Source organism: Pongo abelii, chromosome 22 (assembly GCF_028885655.2).
Source record: "Pongo abelii isolate AG06213 chromosome 22, NHGRI_mPonAbe1-v2.0_pri, whole genome shotgun sequence".
Taxonomy (NCBI): Eukaryota; Metazoa; Chordata; class Mammalia; order Primates; family Hominidae; genus Pongo; species Pongo abelii.
Window position 1 is genome coordinate 50,234,274 of NC_072007.2, and position 21,307 is coordinate 50,255,580.

Consider the following 21,307-nt stretch of genomic DNA (forward strand, 5'->3'; position numbering starts at 1 on the left):
GGTTTGCATGGGGGTCTAGGAAGCCAGTTAAACACATGAAAAACCCATTGAGACACCTAGACAGAGTGAATTATGAAGCAAGAGCTGTTTTCATGGTGCCGGGGTCCTGTCCTCACAGATGCATGAAACGTACATCTGCATTTCTGACATCACAGCGGACACGGGACCCTGAGTGATGCAGTACTGAGTTCCCTGACAATGTGAAATGCATTTGTCCCATTTTTTTCCTGAAATGGCCCAACTATTTTCAAATGCAGAGTCTTGTGCGATGTCATACATTTCCACAATGTTGCTTTAAAATAAGAAGGGGCAGGAAACGTGATTCCGACTCTGCAACCAGATGGACTGAGGCATAACATGTCTGCATTGTTGATGGCAGAAAGGGGGCGTCCAAGTCAGGTTTTCCATCTTCCAAGCCAATCTTTCCCCCTCTAGACCAGAAAGATTAAATGGCAAGTAGACTACCAAGTCGATCTGCCCAGACTCAAATTCCGTTCCCTGACCCCATCACATAGCTGTAACATGCTTGGGCATAATCCTAAGCCTCTCTGTGTCTCAAGTTTTCTCTCCATCCAGTCAGGATAAAGGTAGTAGCCACCTCGTAGTAGGCTTGTTTCCATGAAAGTGTTTAGCTGTTGTTACTGTGACTGAAAAAACATAGCTTCTTGCATTTGCAGACAGAGCCTTGTGCCTTGGTGCAAAGAAAGGAAAACATCTTTGCTGAACTTGGAGGTGTCATCTATTCACTCAGCTCTAAATATAGGCTTCTCTTGGATGACAGTGGGTTTGGCCTTTGTCCTTTCTTTCTCACACCTTTTTGTTCACTTGATGAGGATGCCGAGTGCAGCGGTACATTATGCTTGTCTCAACCATGGCAGAGCCAGTGTGGCCATGGTGAGAGATCATTCAGGATGGATGACTGCTTAGGGACTGGCAGGGCAAGAGTCTCCCAGCTATTGCGGCATTTCATCCTGTGGTCTTTGGTCATTCTTTGGCTTTTATCTGAGTACACCTGGCATGGCATTTTACTAGCTGTACTGGGGAGGACTGGGGGAATGGAAAGCTGGCATTACTGCTGAAAGCAAAGAAAAAGATGTGTCTTTCTCTGTGGCCGGTTTCTGTAATCCGGGAAGACCCCATGTGGGTTTTCTGATCTCATGTCAGCTTCCCTAGCCTTTGAAGTGTATAAAATTGCTAGAAGAACCACATCATCCTCGGAGGGACAGGCAGGCATTCTTAGTGTTCTTGAAATGATTACATCGTCAGTTTCATTTAGTTCTAGAAGACTGGCCCTGCCTGTTGGTTTTTCCCCTAATCATCTGTATAAGAAAGACTTGCCCTTAAATGGGTGAGTTACAGGCACAGCTCAGTTTCTGTCATTACACTGATCTTTCATTGACAGTTTTCCACCCTCTGTTACTCTTGGCATCGGGCTGGTCAGCCATAACTTCTAGGGATGGGGAGAGAAATCGAATCTCTTCTATTCTTCTCTGTACTGCTTCAACCTGGCAACTTCTACGTAGACTGTGAGAATATAACCTTATAATAAACATTTGGGTCTCTTTGCCTTTGTCTGAGAGCCCACTGTTATTTTTTTTTTCTAATCACAGCAGCTGCTCTAGCTAGCATCTGGCTCATATACCAGCAGCCTTTATTCTGAGACTAATCTAAGGATTCAACACAAATTCAGGAAGGCAATCAAAGAAGTGGGTTGGATGGAGAAGTATTTCTTTGGGTACAGTTCAGATGCAGAAGGTGGTAGACAGCTACACTGATGCATTGTCTTAGCATCCTGCAGATCCATGGGGTTTCCAAGGGTGGCTTGGTGGGATTAGGGGGGTGCAGGTGAATTTGGCTGTAGCTGGGATAAATGGAGGTGCTTGTATGTTGATTCCTGGGCCCTTTGATCCAACCTCTGGTTTGGGGAGAGGCTGCTGATTGGAGCAGATGCACACACCTTGTTAACAGGGCCACTGAGTTCTCCCAGTCTTCCATCCACATTTCTTCTTTGTCATCAGCGTACCCTCCTCCTGTATCTTCCCTTTCTAGAAAAAAATATGAGCTGTGATTTGTACAAAACACACAAAATGCATCTGTTGGAATCAGAGATCCAGGAAACTTCAGCTGAAATTAACAACTTCATAACACAGGTAGAGCCTGCATCCTTCATGAGAAAAATGACACAAATCTCAGTATTCTTTGTTTGGAGTCTCTTAACATGCATGTGAGGTACATATTTTCTGTATTCTATTTTATTTTAATTCACCATGAAAAAGAAACTGGTCAGATAAAGAAGCTGAGGCTTTGAGGAGCGGAATCATTTATTTGTAGTTATTCAGCCATATTTACTCCCAGTGTTTCAACTGTGAGCTCAATGCACTGTTTTCATTACCTTTACTATATTGCAAGCTGAATACAATGAAAAAAAAGGAGAAACATCTCTTCTTAAGCCTGTTTTACTATTATTTTGCTCTCTGATTTTTCTTAGAGACCAAATCCATGCAATGTGAGTGTTTTTATCTCATTTAGTTCTCACATGCTAATGAGGTGGGTATATTGTTATTCTCATTTAATAAAAACAGACACTGAGGCTCAGAGAAGTTAAGTGACCTGAACTGGGCCACACAGCTGCTGGGGGCCAGGGCTGGGATTACCTGGGTAGTTGGATTCCAGCACACTTATTTTTGAGGTTAAGTTTATTAAGGTGTAATTTACATGTGGTAAAATCTACCCCTTTTTGTTGTATGTTCGATGAGTTTTGACACATGTGCGGCCTTTTTTTTTTTGAGAATTGGAATTTCTCTTTTGTTGCCCAGGCTGGAGTGCAATGGTGTGATCTTGGCTCACTGCAACCTCCGCCTCCCAGGTTCAAGCAATTCTCCTGCCTCAACCTCCCAAGTAGCTGGGATTACAGGCATGCACCACCACACCCAGCTAAATTTGTATTTTTAGTAGAGACGGGGTTTCACCATGTTGGTCAGGCTGTTCTCAAACTCCTGACCTCAGGTGATCCGCCTGTCTCAGACTCCCAAAGTGCTGGGATTACAGGAGTGAGCCACCGCACCCAGCTGACATATGCAGTCTTATAATTGAGATATAGACTATTCTGGCCAGGCATGGTGGCTCATACCTGTAATCCCAGCACTTTGGGAGGCTGAGGCAGGCAGGTCACCTGAGGTCAGGAGTTTGAGACCAGCCTGGCCAACATGGCAAAACCTTGTCTCTACTAAAAATACAGAAGTTAGCCGGGCGTGGTGGCATGTGCCTGTAATTCCAGCTACTCGGGAGGCTGAGACAGGACAATCGCTTGAACCCAAGGAGGCAGAGGTTGCAGTGAGCGGAGATCATACCACTGCACTCCAGGCTGGGTGACAGAGGAGACTCCGTCTTAAAAAAAAAGACAGAGAGAGAGAGAGAGAGAGATTATTCCATCACCTGAAAAGTTTCTTTGTGTGCTTATGGTCAGTCCTTTCTTTCTACCCTTGGCACTAGAGCCCACATTCTTCACCAGCACACCTTAAATAAAAATAAGCCCAATTACGATGCAAGGTATTTACACCTTTTTGAGAATAGCATGATCATATCGGCTTTTAAGTCAATTAAATCTCATAGTGCAACAGTTTATAAATGTTACTTTATAATGAATAGCTGAAGTATAGAAAAGTAACAAAATGACACCAGAATGACCTGTGTTCCTGGTCTTTGTAAATTATGCCAGGATCTCTGACTGCAGGGAGGGCATTCAATGAATGGGAGCGCTTTTGATTCTGAACAGCAGCCCTAGCCAGAGCCTTTAAATGGGTTTCTGTCCTGCTCCTTCTGAAACTGACACTGAGCAAGCGCCACCTGCTCCTGCTCCAGGGGGCTATTCAACCATGTAGTCCCGGGGGAGCCAGGGCTGTGGGAGGTGTTGGTTGCTAAGAAGCAATGAGCCTGAGGCCCAGCCGCGAGCCTGAGGCCCAGTGGAGCTCCCAGTTGCCCTCCCTCTGCTCTGACCACAGCTTGTCCCTCTGCCAGGCGCTGCCCTCACAAGGCGGCCAAGAAGGACATCACGCTGGCAGCTGGGGAAACCTCTGGCTTGGGGCTGGAGAAACAGTTCTGGGCATGTGGTTGAGGGAGGACACATCTCTTCTTTCTAGCCCAGGGAGTGTCCTACCTCCATGTGGTTTGGGGTTCAGGAGAGAATTCAGCCCATGCCCGTGGAGTCACACCCCCCTGCAGAGGGTACACACCCGAGCTGCACTGAAGGAGATGCCCTCCCCTGTGCCCTGGGCATCCCCCAAAGCCAGGCACCCTCTCCCTCCTCTGGGACAGGACGCCAGGACAGGCCCCAGAGCCTGCAGAGCCAGGCCTTTGCCCGGCTTTCTTTCCTGAGCGTCCTTCTATCAGCCCCTGTGGATGAGTCTGTTCTTTCCTATGTTGCTGTCTGAATGTATTAATTAGTCTGCGGGCAGCTTAAACAACAGAAATGTATTCTCTTATAGTTCTGGAGACCAGAAGTTTACAATCATGGTGTCTGCCGGGTTGGTTCCTTCTGAGCACTGTGAGGGAGGATCTGCTCCAGGCCCCTCTCCCGGGCTTGTAGATGCCGTCTTCTCCCTGTGTGTCCACACTGTCTTCCCTCTGCATGTCTGTGTTCAAATTGTCCCTTTTAATAAGGACACAGTCCTATTTGATTAGAGCCCGTTCCAATGAGCTCTTCTTTACTCAATTGCAAAGATGTTATCTTCCAATAGGATGACACTGTGGGGTACTTGGGATTTAGGACTTCCTCATGTGAATTGTGGGTGGAGGTCCCAATTCAGCCCACCACACTGCAAAAGTGGTAGTAGCTCTGCCCAACGTCAAGGACCATTCAGAACCTTCTATGATATTAATTTTCAGGAAACTGACAGCAACACACAGTCATCACCATGAGTCTTTGTTGAGCCAAGTTGAATAAACAAGTGGCTTTATTTTACTAAAATACAAATCTACTAAATACACTAATACTAGTAAAATGCGAGTAAAAATACTAAATCTACTAAAATACAAATCTACTAAAAATACAAAATTAGCTGGGCGTGGTGGTGCATGCCTGTAATCCCAGCTACTTGGGAGGCTGAGACAGGAGAATTGCTTGAACCTGGGAGGCGGAGGTTGCAGTGAGCCAAGATCACACCATTGCACTCCAGCCTGGGCAATAAAAGAGAAATTGCATCTCAAAAATAAACAAGTGACAGGTATGAAATATGTAAGATTTGAAAAGTCAGGGGGAGTTCCAAATGAACTCAACAGTGTGGGCTGGACATTTCACTGTGAAATCTGTGAAATTAGAAGACTCCATACAGAAGTCATTAAATAGCAACTGTTCCTTAAGTTGTAATGTATACCTTTATGAAATTATATATATGGTATGTGGTTGGTTTTATAAAACAGAGACTATATATATGTCCACCTATAAGAAGATGGAAAGAAAATATTCTGAAGTATTAACATGGATTAACTCTGGTTAGTTGAATTGTAGGTGGCTTTTTGCATTTTTCCTTGCGTATTTATGTTCCAAAAATTTCACAACAGCCACATCCTACTTTTGCAAATAGAAAACAGTGTTCTTCCACATGAAAATTGGCACAAATAAGTTTTTTTTAAAGTAGAAAATGCGAATTTTAAAAATATAGCTGTGAAAAAGAAGTATAAAATTAATTCCAATAAAATAAATCATGGATACCCAAAAATGATGGTACCTTTATAAATGGTTTGCCTAAACTGCAGTGACACTAATTAACTCTCTTACCATAAAGGTCAGGATAAAAAATGACAGGAATAGAACATAGCATTTGAGGCAGAGTTTCAGCCTTTGGGTCTTCCAGAGGTGAGAATGAAAGAAGAGAGGAGGAATTAGAAAGGTTAATGCGTTTGTCATTGAAAATCCCATCACTTTTTTTTAACCAACTTTTTTGTTTTTTTTTTCTGTTTTTTTTAAAAAACCTTCTAGCTGAATTTTCTTTTGACATGAATTTCTATACCTTTAGGGATTAAATTAACGCTCAATTTTTGGAATGTTATTAGGAGAATTATAGATGACTTAAAAATATCACTGGTGAGAAATTAAATCTTTTCTGTCTCTATCACAAAATGTAGGCATAAAAGTCTCTTCTGCTCTTCAGACAAATTCAGCAACTTTGATTTCGAAGTTACCTTTAATGATAGGTCTTCAATGTTCCTGAGAATCCATTTGCTTAATGATCGAGGTGGCCTCAAGCAGTCGTCAGCTACCTGCTTACCTGCCCGGCTGTTGATGCCATTTCACTGTGCAATCCCTTTGGCTTTGCTTCTCTGTTCATTTAAAGATGGATCATATAAGAGCCTGATTACCTTTTGTCAAAATAACATTAAATATAATACCATAGTAGCAGGCCTTTTTGTTTCTTTATAAACTGGTGATTCAGAGAAAGCAGACAAGAAACCCTTAGAAGGGCTTACTGGGGTGACTGGAGGCAGTCCTGCATTTTGTGTCTCTGCTGTGTGGGGTATTAATTGTGTGAGGAATATGCAATATCTGAAACTTCATGGTCCCCATGTGCAATATATACCAAAGATATGCGGATTCGTGTTTTTCCCCTTTTTTATGATCCATCTAGGGAACTGCTTGTCGAGATGCTGCCATTCCAGGGGAGCTAAAAACCCTGAAACCATTAGAAGTGTTGATATCAGGATGCTACAGCACAAAAAGAAGACAGCACTGTGGAGAAAAATAACTTAAGAGAAGACACATCACCGGGGGATAGATGGTGTTAAGTAGCCCTTGCTAACAAGAGCTTTCAAGCCACCGTGAGAACGAGATGGATTTATTTTCCTTCCTTTGCAGAATCTCAGCAACTCCGTGGTAGACAGGGGCCAACAGAAGTCAGATGTTGGGAACAGGGGGCAAAATTTTAAAGAGGACTTAGGAACAAATACTTCCTTTCTTTTCTTAGAGATAAACCACCCATTTAACATCACTCAACAATGGCTCTTGTGGTAAATGCTGTCATTGATGGATAGGTGGGGAGAGCATGGCTGCTGGGTCCAGGTCCCTTAGATGTGGCCAGTAGGAGGCATGGATTATCATTTTTCTTTGGCAGGGAGGGGACTGAGACTTCAATGAGGAATTTCTCCAGTGATACGCAGTTGGTGGGGACAGTCAGTGGTTGGCACACCTCCCTCAAGAGCTGACAGCGGTGTGAGTTAGGGGACTCCCCCACTGCCCCTGATGTCAATCATTCTTGGGTCTCAGCTCCTCCCCTCTACACTGAGATGGTTGCTTTATTCTCTGCCCGGCCCTCCAGGCTGTGACCCACCAAAGTGGGAGCAGTGGGTCCCTTCTGCTTGGGACCCTCGGGCCTAGCCCAGAACCTGGCTCAGCAAAGGCAAAAATGAACAGTCCAGGAGTTGGTCTCCTGACCTGGCTGAATCTGGGTACCTGTCTGACCCTGTACCTGTGACTTTTTCTCCTGACAGCTTTGCACATTGGTAAATATACCTAATTTCCACGTTTCACTTTAAAAAGTAGTCTTTTCCTCTTAGCCTGGGAGACACCACAGTCCTTTAACTAGAGAAGTTTTCCTGTGCAGTAGCCGTGAGAGGCTGACAGCAGGACTGGGAGGAGCCCATTTCACTTCCATCCCTGCGTGGCTTGATCACAGGGCTGAGAGGGAACGCCTCTGTGAACCAGGGGCCTCTGTGGGTCCAGTTGTCCCTTGTCGCCTGTGGATCTGGCTGCATGAGGACTCTTTCTTTCTTTCTAGTGTTGCCAAAGCGAGATTCATGAATAAAGCTCTTAAGAATATTTGGTGGCCACATAGGCAAGTCTACTGGGGAGATGGGAAAGAAAGGGACGGGTGTGTGGCACCCTAAGAAATTTGGGGATGACCTGGGCCCTGACGGCTTCAGAAGCCTCCTTATTCCCTAACCCTTAGGGGTCTTCAAAAGTGGTGACCCCCCCCCACACAGTCCAACCATATCTCACCAAATTAAATATCAAACCAAGTTCTTTTTTTTGTTTGTTTGAGATGGAGTCTCGCTCTGTCGCCCAGGCTGGAGTACAGTGGCACGATCTTGGCTCACTGCAAGCTCCACCTCCCGGGTTCACACCATTCTCCTGCCTCAGCCTTCCGAGTAGCTGGGACTGCAGGCGCCCGCCACCACGCCTGGCTAATTTTTTGTATTTTTAGTAGAGACGGGGTTTCACCGTGTTAGCCAGGATGGTCTCTATCTCCTGACCTCATGATCTGCCTGCCTCGGCCTCCCAAAGTACTGGGATTACAGGCGTGAGCCACCGCGCCAGGCCTCAAACCAAGTTCTAAGAGTGAATACAGATTTACCCACTTAAATGCTAGAGGCATACATTCAGAAAAAAATATTATTAGACTGCAATTTGGACCCCAAATTTAACCAGCTGGAATTCATTTCGCATTTCATATTCCTCAATCTCTGGAATGAAAAATAAGTGTCTTTTAATGGGAACTTGTATTTTATCCTAAAGATGGAACAAAGTGTACTGGGCTGAATTATTTCCCAAATAGGCATGATCTGTCTCGTGTTCTGGGTTATGATGAATGATAAAACAGGTTTGGGTGAGTTGGCTTCTTACTGATGTATGAATTGCACGCTGATTTTATGGGTATGGACAACAAAGGGAGGAAGCGAGGCCTTCTACTGCAGCATTCTAGAAGTCGTATAATAAACACTCTCAAAACAACCACAGGAGTCCTTCAGGCCCAGGCATGGCCCATGATACAATGAAAAGGTTTCAATGACTGTATTAGAATAATTTTCTGAAAGCTTGGAATTACTGGGTTTCTCCAATCTTTTCCTTACTTCAGGGAGACATGGTGACTAGAGTTGGGTTGAGCCACACTGAAGCCCAAGGCAGAAGGAAATATCAGTCATTCCAATCCTGACTATTTCAATTTTAATATTTATTTATCTATTTATTTATTTATTTTGAGACAGCCTCTCTCTTGTTGCCCAGGCTGTAGTGCGATGGCATGACCTCGGCTCAGTGCAACCTCTGCCTCCCAGGTTCAAGCGATTCTCCTGCCCCAGCCTCCAGAGTGGCTGGGATTACAGGCATTTGCCACCCCACTCAACTCATTTTTTTTTTTTTTAATTTTTATTTTTAGTAGAGACGGGGTTTCACCATGTTGGCCAGGCTGGTCTCAAACTCCTGACCTCAGGTGATCCACCCACCTCGGCCTCCCAAAGTGCTGGGATTACAGGTGTGAGCCACCATGCCTGGACAATATTTTAATATTTTGTTCATCATGACTTTTTGCAGTACTTTTTATTTGAAAAATATTGCATTAACATATGATTTATTTTGATTACTGAGTTTCTTGGAGCCCTCTTAAATTTTGTGCCCAGGGGAAATGCCTTGCTTGCCTTACCCAGTGGTGGGTATTTCAAGAACACTGTGATTTTGTAATGGATTTCACAAGGAAGAATAGTAGACTGAGAAGTAATTGAGTTTTTTGTTTTCAAAGGAATTTGTTTATGGGACTGTTAGTGATGTTCGGGATGCCAGCACATTTTCTGTTCAAGCCCTGAACTGAAGACCTAGGTATTGATGATGTTGCACAGCTCCTAACTGTAGCATACATATGGTCAGACATATCTTTATGTCCATTCTAAGCTCAAAGTACAGACAGAAATGAATCCAAGGCCAACTATTCACGTGGAACTTGATGTGGTCCCTTCAACTAGCAGGGTATTGAATATGAAGGGATTGTTTGTGATTTTGCAACTTAGTGAAAAAAAAAGTCACCCAGCCATGTCTATGCGCTGAGTCAGACACCTCTCATGTGTCACTAGGCCCTCTCTGAGGACCCCCGTGGGTGGCTGGCTCAGCGTAGGCTCTGCAGACTTCAGGCAGGTGCACAGTAACAGCATGTCATCTCCTGCCCACATCAATCACCTCCACCTCCACCCTTTGCCTTGGGGCTTCCTCATCAACCCAGGCAGATGCCAGGTGCAAGACTTTGCATGGGGAATTGGTGCTCTGTGGAGCACCTTGGATCAATGAGAGACAGCAGCTGGTGGTGTAGGGTCCAGCCCTACGGGGCTTAGCAGGTGTTCTCCCCGTGTGTGGAGATGAGAGATTGTAATAAATAAAGGCATAAGACGAAGAGATAAAGAGAAAACAGCTGGGCCTGGGGGACCACTGCCATCAAGACGCAGAGACAGGTAGTGGCCCTGAACGGCTGGGCTCGCTGTTATTTATTGCATACAAGACAAGGGGGCAGGTTAAGGAGGGTGAATCTTCTAAGTGATTGACAAGGTGAAGCAAGTCACGTGATTACAAGATAGGGGGCCCTTGCCTTTTAGGTAGCCGAAGCAGAGAGAGAAGGCAGCGTAGGTCAGCGTTTTCTTCTCTGCACTTATAAGAAAGATCAAAGACTTTAAGACTTTCACTATTTCTTCTACTGCTATCTACTACGAACTTCAAAGAGGAACCAGGAGTACAGCAGGAGCATGAAAGTGGACAAGGAGCATGAGCATTGAAGCACAGCACCACAGGGAGGGGCTTAGGCCTCCGGATGACTGCGGGCAGGCCTGGATAATATCCAGCCTTCCACAAGAAGCTGGTGGAGCAGAGCGTTCCCTGACTCCTCCAAGGAAAGGAGACTCCCTTTTGCGGTCTGCTAAGTAATGGATGCCTTCCCAGGCACTGGCATTACCACTTGATCAAGGAGCCCTCAAGCGGCCCTTATGCGGGCGTGACAGAAGGCTCACCTCTTGCCTTCTAGGTCACTTCTCACAATGTCCCTTCAGCACCTGACCCTATGTCTGCCAGTTATTCCTAGGTTATATTAGTAATGCAACAAAGAGTAATATTAAAAGCTAATGATTAATAATGTTTATAATAATGATTGATAATTGTTCATTGCATCTCTATATCTAATTTGTATTATGACTATTCTTATTCTAACTATTTTCTTTATTATACTGAAACAGTTTGTGCCTTTAGTCTCTTGCCTCGGCACCTAGGTAATCCTCTGCCCCATGGTGGATAACTTTTTAGTCTTCTCCCTGGAGCCTCTGTCCTCAGACACAGTTCACACAGCTCTCAGGGGCCACACTGCAAGATCAGCATTTAGAATTTTGTGTTTTAAAACTTTTTTTAAATTTTAATTTTTGTGGATACATAGTAGGTGTATATATTTATAGGGGACATGAGACATTTTGATATGCAATGTGAAATAAATACATCATGGAGAATGGGGTACGCATTCCTTTAAGCATGTATCCTTTGAGTTACAAACAATTCAATTACACTCTTTAAGGTGTTTTAAAATGTATAGTTATTATGGACTATCGTCACCCTGTTGTGCTATCAAATAGCAGGTCTTATTTATTCTAACTATTTTTTGTACCTATTAACCATCCCCACCTCCCCTATTCAGCCATAAAAAAGAATGAGATCTAGTCATTTGCAACAACATGGATGGAACTGGAGATTATTATGTTAAGGGAAATAAGCCAGTTACAGAAAGACAAACATTGCATATTCTTACTTACTTGTCAGGTCTAAAAATCAAAACAATTGAACTTGTAGACACAGAGGGTAGAAGGATGGTTACCCTCCGGGGCTGGGAGGATCAGCATTTGGTTATACCTCTCAATGGCCAGTCTGATGAAGAATCCTCATAGCAGCTGCCTCTCCACTCCCCACCTTCCCATCCTCTCTCTTTCACTTCTGGCCCTGCCTTCTCTAATAAAACCGTAGTGCAACCGGCATCTGCCTCATGCTCTGTTTTCTGGGAAACCCAGACTAATATATATTCTTCACTACTTTCCTGCAGATCTTGGTGCAACAGAACTGTCAGGAAAATTTACTTCAAAAAATTGTACCTTTAGAAGATTGTAACCCTGTAGTACTCGACCAATTAGGAACTGGGGAAGGGACTTGCATGCTAGGAGATAAATTACCTACTGTAACAGTCCTGGGTGTGCCTGCCTACCAGATACCCGATCTTGGAAGACCACCATTAAAAGTCTCGCTTCCACTGTTAAAAAAAAAAAAAAAAAAAATTGTACCTTTAAACACCTTTCCTGCCTTTTTATGGATACCGGGCACGTATGAGATTATCAGAGGAAACATTTAGAGGCACAAGGATCTTCATATACCCATTTGTTATTTAGATTCCCTTTAATCGGGGTTTTATTAAATTCTGAAGCGCTCTGCTTTTATTCATGAACACTGCCAAGAATGGAAACCTCACTTTCTGAAGCTGTGTGAGTTGCTTGGCACGTGTTTAAGAACCCAGAGCGTCTCACCTGCCTCCTGGATCCTCCTGTGTCCCCTCCACAGAGTCCCAGCACACGCACCACCTGCCTGGCACATGGCCAAGGATGCAGGCTGTGATTTTGAATTCTGGTGTTGAACCTTAGATGGGTGTGTAGCATGTTCTAATGGTGAAATAAGGACAATATTGAAGGAAGTCATTGTGAGGGAAATGTGTCTTTTGTTTGAAAGAGCCAAGTGGTGTTACTATTTGTGATCGGGAAGGTCAATCCAAGTGGAATACACTGTCTCACAGAAGGCCACCTGTCTTTTGTGGAGGTCTCTGGAGATACCAGTAGGGACATTGCTCTAACATGTTTAAAGAGGGAGGGCCAGTGTCTCTGATGATGTAGATAGACACAGAGCTGGCTTGAGCACCAGGGATGCTGATTTCAGGCAGTTGAAGGAGGAAGGGGCTGTCCTTCTTCTAGACTCTTTGGTGAGCATCCAGGAAGATGTCATGTCTGCATGAGGGCAAGGTGTTGCAGAGGGTCCCAAACAGGAGCATTTTATGTAAAAGAAGTCATTAGGGTGGGTGTCGGGCTGGAGATGATCAGGAGAAGAATGAGAACATCTGAGCTGAGTATTGTGATATAGACTGCAAGACTCATGGTGGCATTCTCCTGGGAGTGGAATTATTAGACAATCTAATGGATCTGGTTTTGCTGTGGTTGAAGTTGATGCTGACTTTTTCCTCTACTACCATTCTACTACCTGCTTCTCCAGAAGAAAATATAGCAAAATCCCACATGTATCAACCCATGCTCTTCTTAGCAGTCATAACTGACTCACTCTCTAGATCCCTTGGAAAACATCAAAGAAGATATCTGCTGACAAATTCACAGATATCTAAATGCATATTCACGAAGCTCTCAAATACTTAGTCCTTAGTTCTCTAGATAATTCTAATAGCATATTTTCTACACCTGCATTAAGTTGGTCATTGTGGCTATGCCTATTTGTTTAGGGACAACTTGTACTGCCTTCTGCATAACTTAACATATTAAGCTTTATTGATATCTAAACTGAATGACACATTGGTGGTATTCATGATACCATTGAATCATTTCTGAAATTCCTAAGAAAGAGCTCAGGATTCCAGAATCTCATATCAGGGTTTGCTCTGAAGCCAATTTATTGTGCCCTGTTTCTTGAATACTTGATTTCATTTATTAGTTCAATTATAATAAATAATACTTTTGAACTATGACTACTTCTGTTCAGTGGGCAACATATGTTCTTAGGATGATGAACTTGTAGTTGGAGCTCATTTAGAACACAGATAAGAGATCACATCTTCTCCTATTTGGGGATGAGAGTGGGGTGGAGAGAAAAGGCAGCCTCTTCCCGAAGACACTAACTTCTGTCATTTCATGAAAAAGAATCTTTTCCTTGGTTGCTTGGAGAATGACCTACCTCCATCTGTCTGTTCATTTGACCATCCACCCATCTACCCATCCATCCACCCATTTATCTACTCATCTGTTCATCTATCCATCCATCCATCCATTCATCCACCCACCCATTCATCCATCCACCCACCCATCCATCCATCCACCCACTCATCCATCCTTAGGTCCACCCATCCATTCTTCCATCCATCCATCCATCCATCCATCCATCCATCAATCAATCCATCCACCCATTCATCCATCTATCCATTCATCTACCCATCCATTCATCCATTCAACTACTCATCCATTCATCTATCCATCCACATATCCATCTGCTATTTATTTTAGTAGAGCCTAGCTCTGGGTGCTTATGTTATTTAAACATTAACAAAGATCTGATAGCATTTCTGGAATTGAGCCCTTGGCTGTTGTTTGCCTCTGCTTATTCCTGAAAGGCAAGTGTTCTAAAAACTCCAGCCTGTGGTGTTAATGAAGTCACATTTACCTTCAAACTCAAATCTTACTGCCTCCTAACTCCCTGCCTGCTGATAGAGGCCCTCAGGAGGGATGCTGCACACAGTACTGAGAGATGCTTAAGTACAGTGGCTAAAAGGAAGGGCTCCAGAGCCAGCTTCTTGGGGGCTGAATTCTGCCTCTGCCTCTTCCCCACTTCGTGGGCTTGAGCAAATTCCTCTCTGTGCCTCAGAATATAATTGGTAAAGTGAGGCTGATGAGGACACTAAGGGCATCTACCCCATCAGGGATGCTGTCAGAACTCAATGAGTTGATGATGCTTGAGTGCCCTTGAAGCCTGGCCCCAGCAGCATGAGCCATGATTACCCGACACCCAGCCTGGTGTAGACTCTCTCCAGTATAAGTTCAGTGAAACTGCAACTGCCTGGCATTGTAAAGACCAGACCCTGGGAATAGGGTAGCTCTTGGAGAATTCCCCCTCTGCCCTCAGACCTCCCTTGAAAATGTCAAAAGGTCTCAAAGAATTCTGAAATGAGATACTTTCAATACTTTCAATAACGAGTTCTTTTTTGTCAGGATCATTTTTTGATGTGAGACACCTTTTCCTATGACATAAATCACCTTCATTGTGTCTCCATTAAATAGAACCTGACATAAAAACCGCATCTTAGAAATCCCGAAAAAATGACTCCTTTTCTCCCCTGTGCACATTTCATTTTGGTTTTCCTCTGGTTTCTAAAAAGTGATCTTTTATGGAACAAGTTATTCATGACATTTGAAAGGCATCCATGTTTAAGGCATTTAAAGACAGTGGGGTTGAGCATACACCTATTTTGCACTTGCCTTCCATTTAATTTGACTTTATTCTACTCTAAAACACTGTTCTTTTATTCCGTGAAATTTTCTTTTATTTGAGCCATCTGTGAATTATGCAGGGAAAGATACTGGGTTTGAATGCCAGAGTTTAATCACCTGAGGTGGCTGTTCCATCTCGGATTTGGTCCAACTCAGTAGTAGTCAGATTTCCACCCAGTGCAGCAAACGTACGAGCCTTGTGTTTAAAAAGAGGAGGCATCAATATAAGGATAGACAAAAAGAAGCAGGCATTTTTACTTGCAAATCTGCTATATTTAAGAAATGGTTTACCTGATTTAAATCATTTCACATTGACTCACATGGAAGGTGAATGGTATTGGTAATAAGTGGGAAGCTTTACTTTGCTTCTTTATTGGGTTATTGTCTGCATAATGCAATAAGCATACACGAGGATGGTTCACTTTGTTAATATAAATCTGGATCATTTACTCTATTTATTTATACTTTTCAGACTCTGAAAGCAAGGTTTTCCGAGATGATCCATTTACCATTTACCATTAATTAAGGGTTGACAAATGACCTGAGAATTTCTTATGACAATGTTGAATGTCAAAGAGAACTGATTGTTATTTTTCTGATATTGTTTTTAGGCTAAAGACCTGGACCCAAATATGAATTTTGAGGGTACCTTATCCCTTAGTCACCTATCATGGTTTTCTCCTTGTTCGGTGCTCTGCTGTTTTTTTCTAGGATCCCATTCCGATAGTGGCATCACAGTAGCAATTCCTGAGGTGAAGGAAGTCCAGGCTCCAGTCTTGACTCTGCCACTCATTAGCTGCATGATCTGGGGCAAGTCATGCTTCCTACCTCCCTCATTTTCTTCATCTGAAAGTTAGAGACTTGGCCGGGTGCGGCGGCTCATGCCTGTAATCCCAGCACTTTGGGAGGCCGAGGCCGGTGGATCACGGGGTCACGAGTTCGAGACCAGCCTGGCCAACATGGTGAAACCCCATCTCTACTAAAAATACAAAAATTAGCCAGGGGTGGTGGCACGTGCCTGTAATCCCAGGTACTCTGTAGGCTGAGGTAGGAGAATAACTTGAACCTGGGAGGTGGAGGTTGCAGTGAGCCAAGATCCTGCCACTGCAGTCCAGCCTGGGACAGAGCGAGACTCTGTCTCAAAAAAAAAAAAAAAAAAGTTAGAGACTTTATAAGCTTTTCAGTCCTTTTCAACTCAAAGCATACTTTTTGATAACAACCAAAAAATGGGATTGACAAAATGCTTCTCTCTCCATAACTAGAATCACGTTAAGCTTTGAGGAAACACCCTTTCTGTTTACATGTGTGGTGTATTTCACGTGGCTCCCCAGACTTCACACCCAGAGAATCTTGCCCAAAGAGTTAAGTCTAACCTTAAAAGACTTCATACTTCTAGTTAACCTGGTAAAATGAAAATGCACAGGACAGGTATAAACAATGGCAGAAAAAATACTTTATAAGTAGGAGGAAACATAAGAGTTTCTTAGTTGATTAAAATTTATTTAAAAAGAAGACATTGGGCTGGGCGTGGTGGCTCACGCCTGTAATCCCAGCACTTTGGGAGGCTGAGGCGGATGGATTACGAGGTCAGGAGATCGAGACCATCCTGGCTAACACGGTGAAACTCCGTCTCTACTAAAAATACAAAAAATTAGCCGTACGTGGTCGTGGGTGCCTGTAGTCCCAGCCACCTGGGAGGCTGAAGCAGGAGAATGATGTGAACCTGGGAGGCGGAGGTTGCAGTGAGCCAAGATTGCGCCACTGCACTCCAGCCTGGGCAACAGAGCCAGACTCCGTCTCAAAGAAAAAAAAAAAAGAAGACATTGGACATGGTGACTGGAATGAAAATACAGCAGCCTAATGACCGTCATTAACAAAAGTAACAGTGCTAATCTTGTAGCTGATACAGAATCTTGGCTGTTGCCTTCATATTTTCAGTGAAGTTGTGCTTGATCTCCCTCTTGGTTTCTCTTGTTACTGGTGACTTGCATTCCTAGAGCAGTGGATGTGGATGAGGGGACCGGTCTGTGCAGCTTCAGTACATCCTTTCTTGGTGGATCCATTCCTACTCTCACTAGCACAGTGCTTTAGCCATCTGAGCTAAAGTAACATAGAACTTGATATAATGCAAGAGATATTTGCAACAATAAAAGAGACAAAAGTAATCCCGAGTATATCTGACAACAATTTCTTTTTTCTTTTATTTTTTGCCTTTAGCGACAAGGTGCTGGGGCAACCAATGGGAAAGACAAGACATCTGGTGAAAATGGTAAGAGGACATGAATAGTCCAAGTTCCTTCTCTTTTGCCATCTGCAGCCCTGGGTACGCAGCAGGTGTGGATCATACATCCCATCCCAATCAGCTTACTATATGTGTCTGTGCTTCAGCTTACAGAGGATTTTAGCAATTCACAATGAGCACTGAGGTCTGGTTTTATGAAGAAAACTGAGCTAGCTAAATGCTGTGATAAGAAGTTTCCCTTCCATAGGAGGACTCCCATTTTGGGCAACATGGCAATTACAATGCAAATCCAGTTCTCTGCTTTCTTCATTAGGGTGGGCGAGAATCATCCAAGTTGTTGTGAGGATAAAATGAGATCAAATGAGATAAGTGATTTGAAAACTGTGAAGTACACAACTTCTGAAATGATGTTTTAAAACTTGCTTCAGCCCTCCGGAGCACACAGAATGTGGTGCTGGTCCATTGGAAGGTGCTGAGTCAGTGAATGTCACTGCAGTGATTCACCAGCAAATAAAAATGATAGCAGTGACAAGAACATTGCATCCTGCCTCTTCATGGGCCCATCTCAACCATGACCGTGAATTGTAGGAATGATCATCATATTTTTATGGATCAGGAAATGGAGGCTTGGCATTGGGGTGAGATTTAGCTAGAAATGGGAAGTCCATGGATCCTGAAGGAAATAGAGCCAGCTGGAACCCCAGGTCTCTAACTTTAGCAATTGACATAAGAACAAGCATAATAATAAAAAATACTCAGTGGTATGCACCAAGGGCCACAGCATAGTTCCGGTGAGGTGAGACTCTGGGTGTTCTTCCTTTCTGTTAACTCAAGATGAACTCTCCTTTTATGGAAAATGACTCTTGCTTCCAACCGGATGAAATTGATGCTAGTGTCCACCAATCAGATTGTGGATAATGCCAATCTCAAATACCATCTGTTAAAATTCCCTGGGGCCTCACAACCCCTTTGGAGCCTCTGTGGTGGGTCTGAGCTGAGCAAGACTCAAGTATGAGAATGTTACTCTGCGTCTGCAGCCTGCCAATGTGCCCACCCATTTAGGGCAGTCCTACTGGGCAGGGTGAGTGCAGTGTCCCCTGGGTAAAGGCGTCATCATATCAATAAGTAGAGAGGTGGGGGCTCCACAATGTCCTAATTGGAGCTAGGGGGCTGGGAGAAGAAGGAAACAAGGTTTTCCATGAGGCTGATGGCTCTTCCTTTGCTGCCCAGGGCTTCTCCTGTCTCCTGTGTGTGAGTTGGGGTGGGTGTGTGGGGTACTGGCAAGGAAGGCAGGAAGCAGAGGAAGGAGCAAAGGATGAGGCTTAAAAGGGAGGAGCAATATTGTAGTTGCCTATATGAGGAAGGACCCACTGCCTGCCATAGGGGAACATAGGGCACTGTGAGCCTCCACTGATTTTCCCAGTTCATACATTCATAGCCATCTGTTCATGCAAGTTCCTTTCCACTGAACCTCACAACCTTAGATTTACAGAGTTTTACAGTCAAAAGCCTTCTCAGAGATCCTCTATTGTAGTGATTCTCAACTTTTTTTTTTTTTTTTGAGACAGAGTTTCACTCTTGTCACCCAGGCTGGAGTGCAATGGGACAATCTTGGCTCACTGCAACCTCCACCTCCAGGGTTCAAGTGATTCTCCTGCCTCAGCGTCCTGAGTAGCTGGGATTACAGGCACCCACCACCACGCCTGGCTAATTTTCGTATTTTTAGTAGAGACAGGATTTCACCATGTTGGCCAGGCTGGTCTTGAACTCCTGAACTCAGCTGATCCGCCCACCTTGGCCTCCCAAAGTGCTGGGATTACAGGTGTGAGCCACCGCACCCAGCCAACATTTTTGTTCTCACAACTCCTTTCCATTTTAAAGAATTCTTGAGGACCCCAAAGAACTTTTGTTTATGTTGGTGATATCTATTGATGTTTGTCATGCTGGAACCCTACTGACTCTAATAGAGATGGTACTGAAGAAAAGACCTGGAGCCAGTGAACAAGACATAGGATTTATTGAGGGGAGTTACCTATAGGGCAGTCCAGTGGTGGTGGGCTGGATAAAAGAATCACAACTGTCTGTAACAAGCATGCAGTTTACACAGCGTTTTCACTTAGCACCCTCCCTCTAGCAACTTCTACTTGGCAATCTACATTCATTCCAAAACAAAGGTCCCCAATCCCCTGTATGGTCTGCATCCCATGGGATGGGCTGGGAATTCAGATGTTCCTCATAGATAAGAATGAATCTCTACACTGGCCACTCCCAGACTCCTTAGCTCGGAACTCAACTCTAAGCACACATTCTTCTTAGACCATAGGGTCATTCTCAGGGTATGCTTAAGTTAGGCTATTGATATCAGGTGTATCTGCCATACACTGTTTCCTATATTAGAAATTAAAATAGAGAAAGTTTTAAATGGTTTTCTTATTAATTTATTAAAAATAAAATAATAAACCTACTACATGTTAATGTAAGTAACATTTTAAAAAATGAGAAGTCATTATATTTTCCAAAATGGAAAAGATATTTAGTAAAAAGTGGCAATTTTACATTTCTGCAACTCTCTTTAAAGTCTGGCTTGATAGAGGACAGCTGGATTTTCATATCGGCTTCTGCATTCAATCTGTTATATCATGTGATGTGTAGCCTATGGAAAATTCCACTGCTCACTTGTGAGAGTATGAGATTTAAAAAAGCAAATAATATCCTTTAAGATCAAACTCTTTCCTTTTATAATAATAATGTATTTTATAAGACCAAAAATGTTTTTGATCTTTTGGGCTCCCTTAAAGGATGTAGGCACCCCCCAGGGTACCTGGTTCACACTTTGGGAACTACCGCTCAGCATGTCTCATGTCATGCCTTGAGGAGCCTGAAGACTAGGCACGTGGTGACGAAGCCAGGACTAGGTCCTATGTGTTCGACGTCTCTGCCCCTTGGCTTTATGTTGGCATCCTATTGGTCTTTCAAACCATGCTGACACGCTCAGTGCTTTGTACCAAAGGGAATTACCGGCTACCTATAGTACCTATAGTGATGCCATTTTCTGCCATTCAAAGACACGGAATTTCTTTTAGCTGAAAACTGGTCCACACCAATGGAAACTGAGTGAGGTTTTTTATGGAGGTATAAAAATTAATTAAATGGAAATATTCCTGATGCTATGAAGAAGGCTTTTCATTAGATAATTCTAGATATTAAATGATAGTCACTTTTGGGTACAAAAAGGAATTTGAGATTATTTTATAGTTACCAGATAATGGCAATGTATAAATGTAAATTATTATTAACATGCTATACTTTAATTTCAGCTAAAACTGCCTATATATGATATTTGTACGTGATACTTTATTATAATTTAAAGTCTGTGCTTTTGCCTTTAAAAAGGAGCAAAGACAAAAACTGGAACAGCCCAAGAAAGATGAGGGTGAAAACTTCTAGAAGTAATCTAAAAAACATTTTCCTAAAGAATTGAAGTTACTTAATTTTTTATTCTTAAATTCCTGATATGAGATGATCATCTTGGAATTTCCGTTTTAACCTAGTATTACATTCCATTGAAATTCAAATGATTTTATTCTGTCATTACAAGTATCTAGGGAGATCTATTATGTTAATGTATATTTCCTATTAATATCAAATGAAGCTGTCTACATGTCTTGAAGGAGCGAGGACCCTTGAGTATTGAAATATGAAGTATTAAAAAAAACCATCAAAATGTTATGAAATTTGGATAGTAACACTTAATAATAAAAGGAACATTCTCAATTGTATTAATTGTCCGTACAAGTCAGGGTGTTCGTAATCCAAATATTGTAAATTTAGTTGAGGTCTCCATTTAACGTATAAAGCAATAAAGACTGTGGGAGTGAACTATAGGTGCCTTGAAATTATTTGGATCACAAAAGACCCAAGTCAGGTACATTAAAACTTCAGAAGGTATTTAGATTCCTGGGCTTTCCTGCCATTTCATTACATTGAATATTATCTTGAGAGCACCATTTGCTGGGAATCAAATTTCTCATAAAT

At 43.1% G+C, this 21,307-nt stretch overlaps 1 protein-coding gene across 1 annotated transcript in view; it reads left to right on the forward strand.

The window, feature by feature from the left end:
• PCP4 (Purkinje cell protein 4) overlaps window positions 1-21,307 on the forward strand; it is a 61,793-nt gene that overhangs the window by 13,807 nt on the left and 26,679 nt on the right. The window contains exon 2 of the mRNA XM_002830690.5: window positions 17,248-17,299. Coding sequence (XP_002830736.1) covers window positions 17,248-17,299 — 52 coding nt within the window. The remainder of the gene's footprint in view (window positions 1-17,247; window positions 17,300-21,307) is intronic.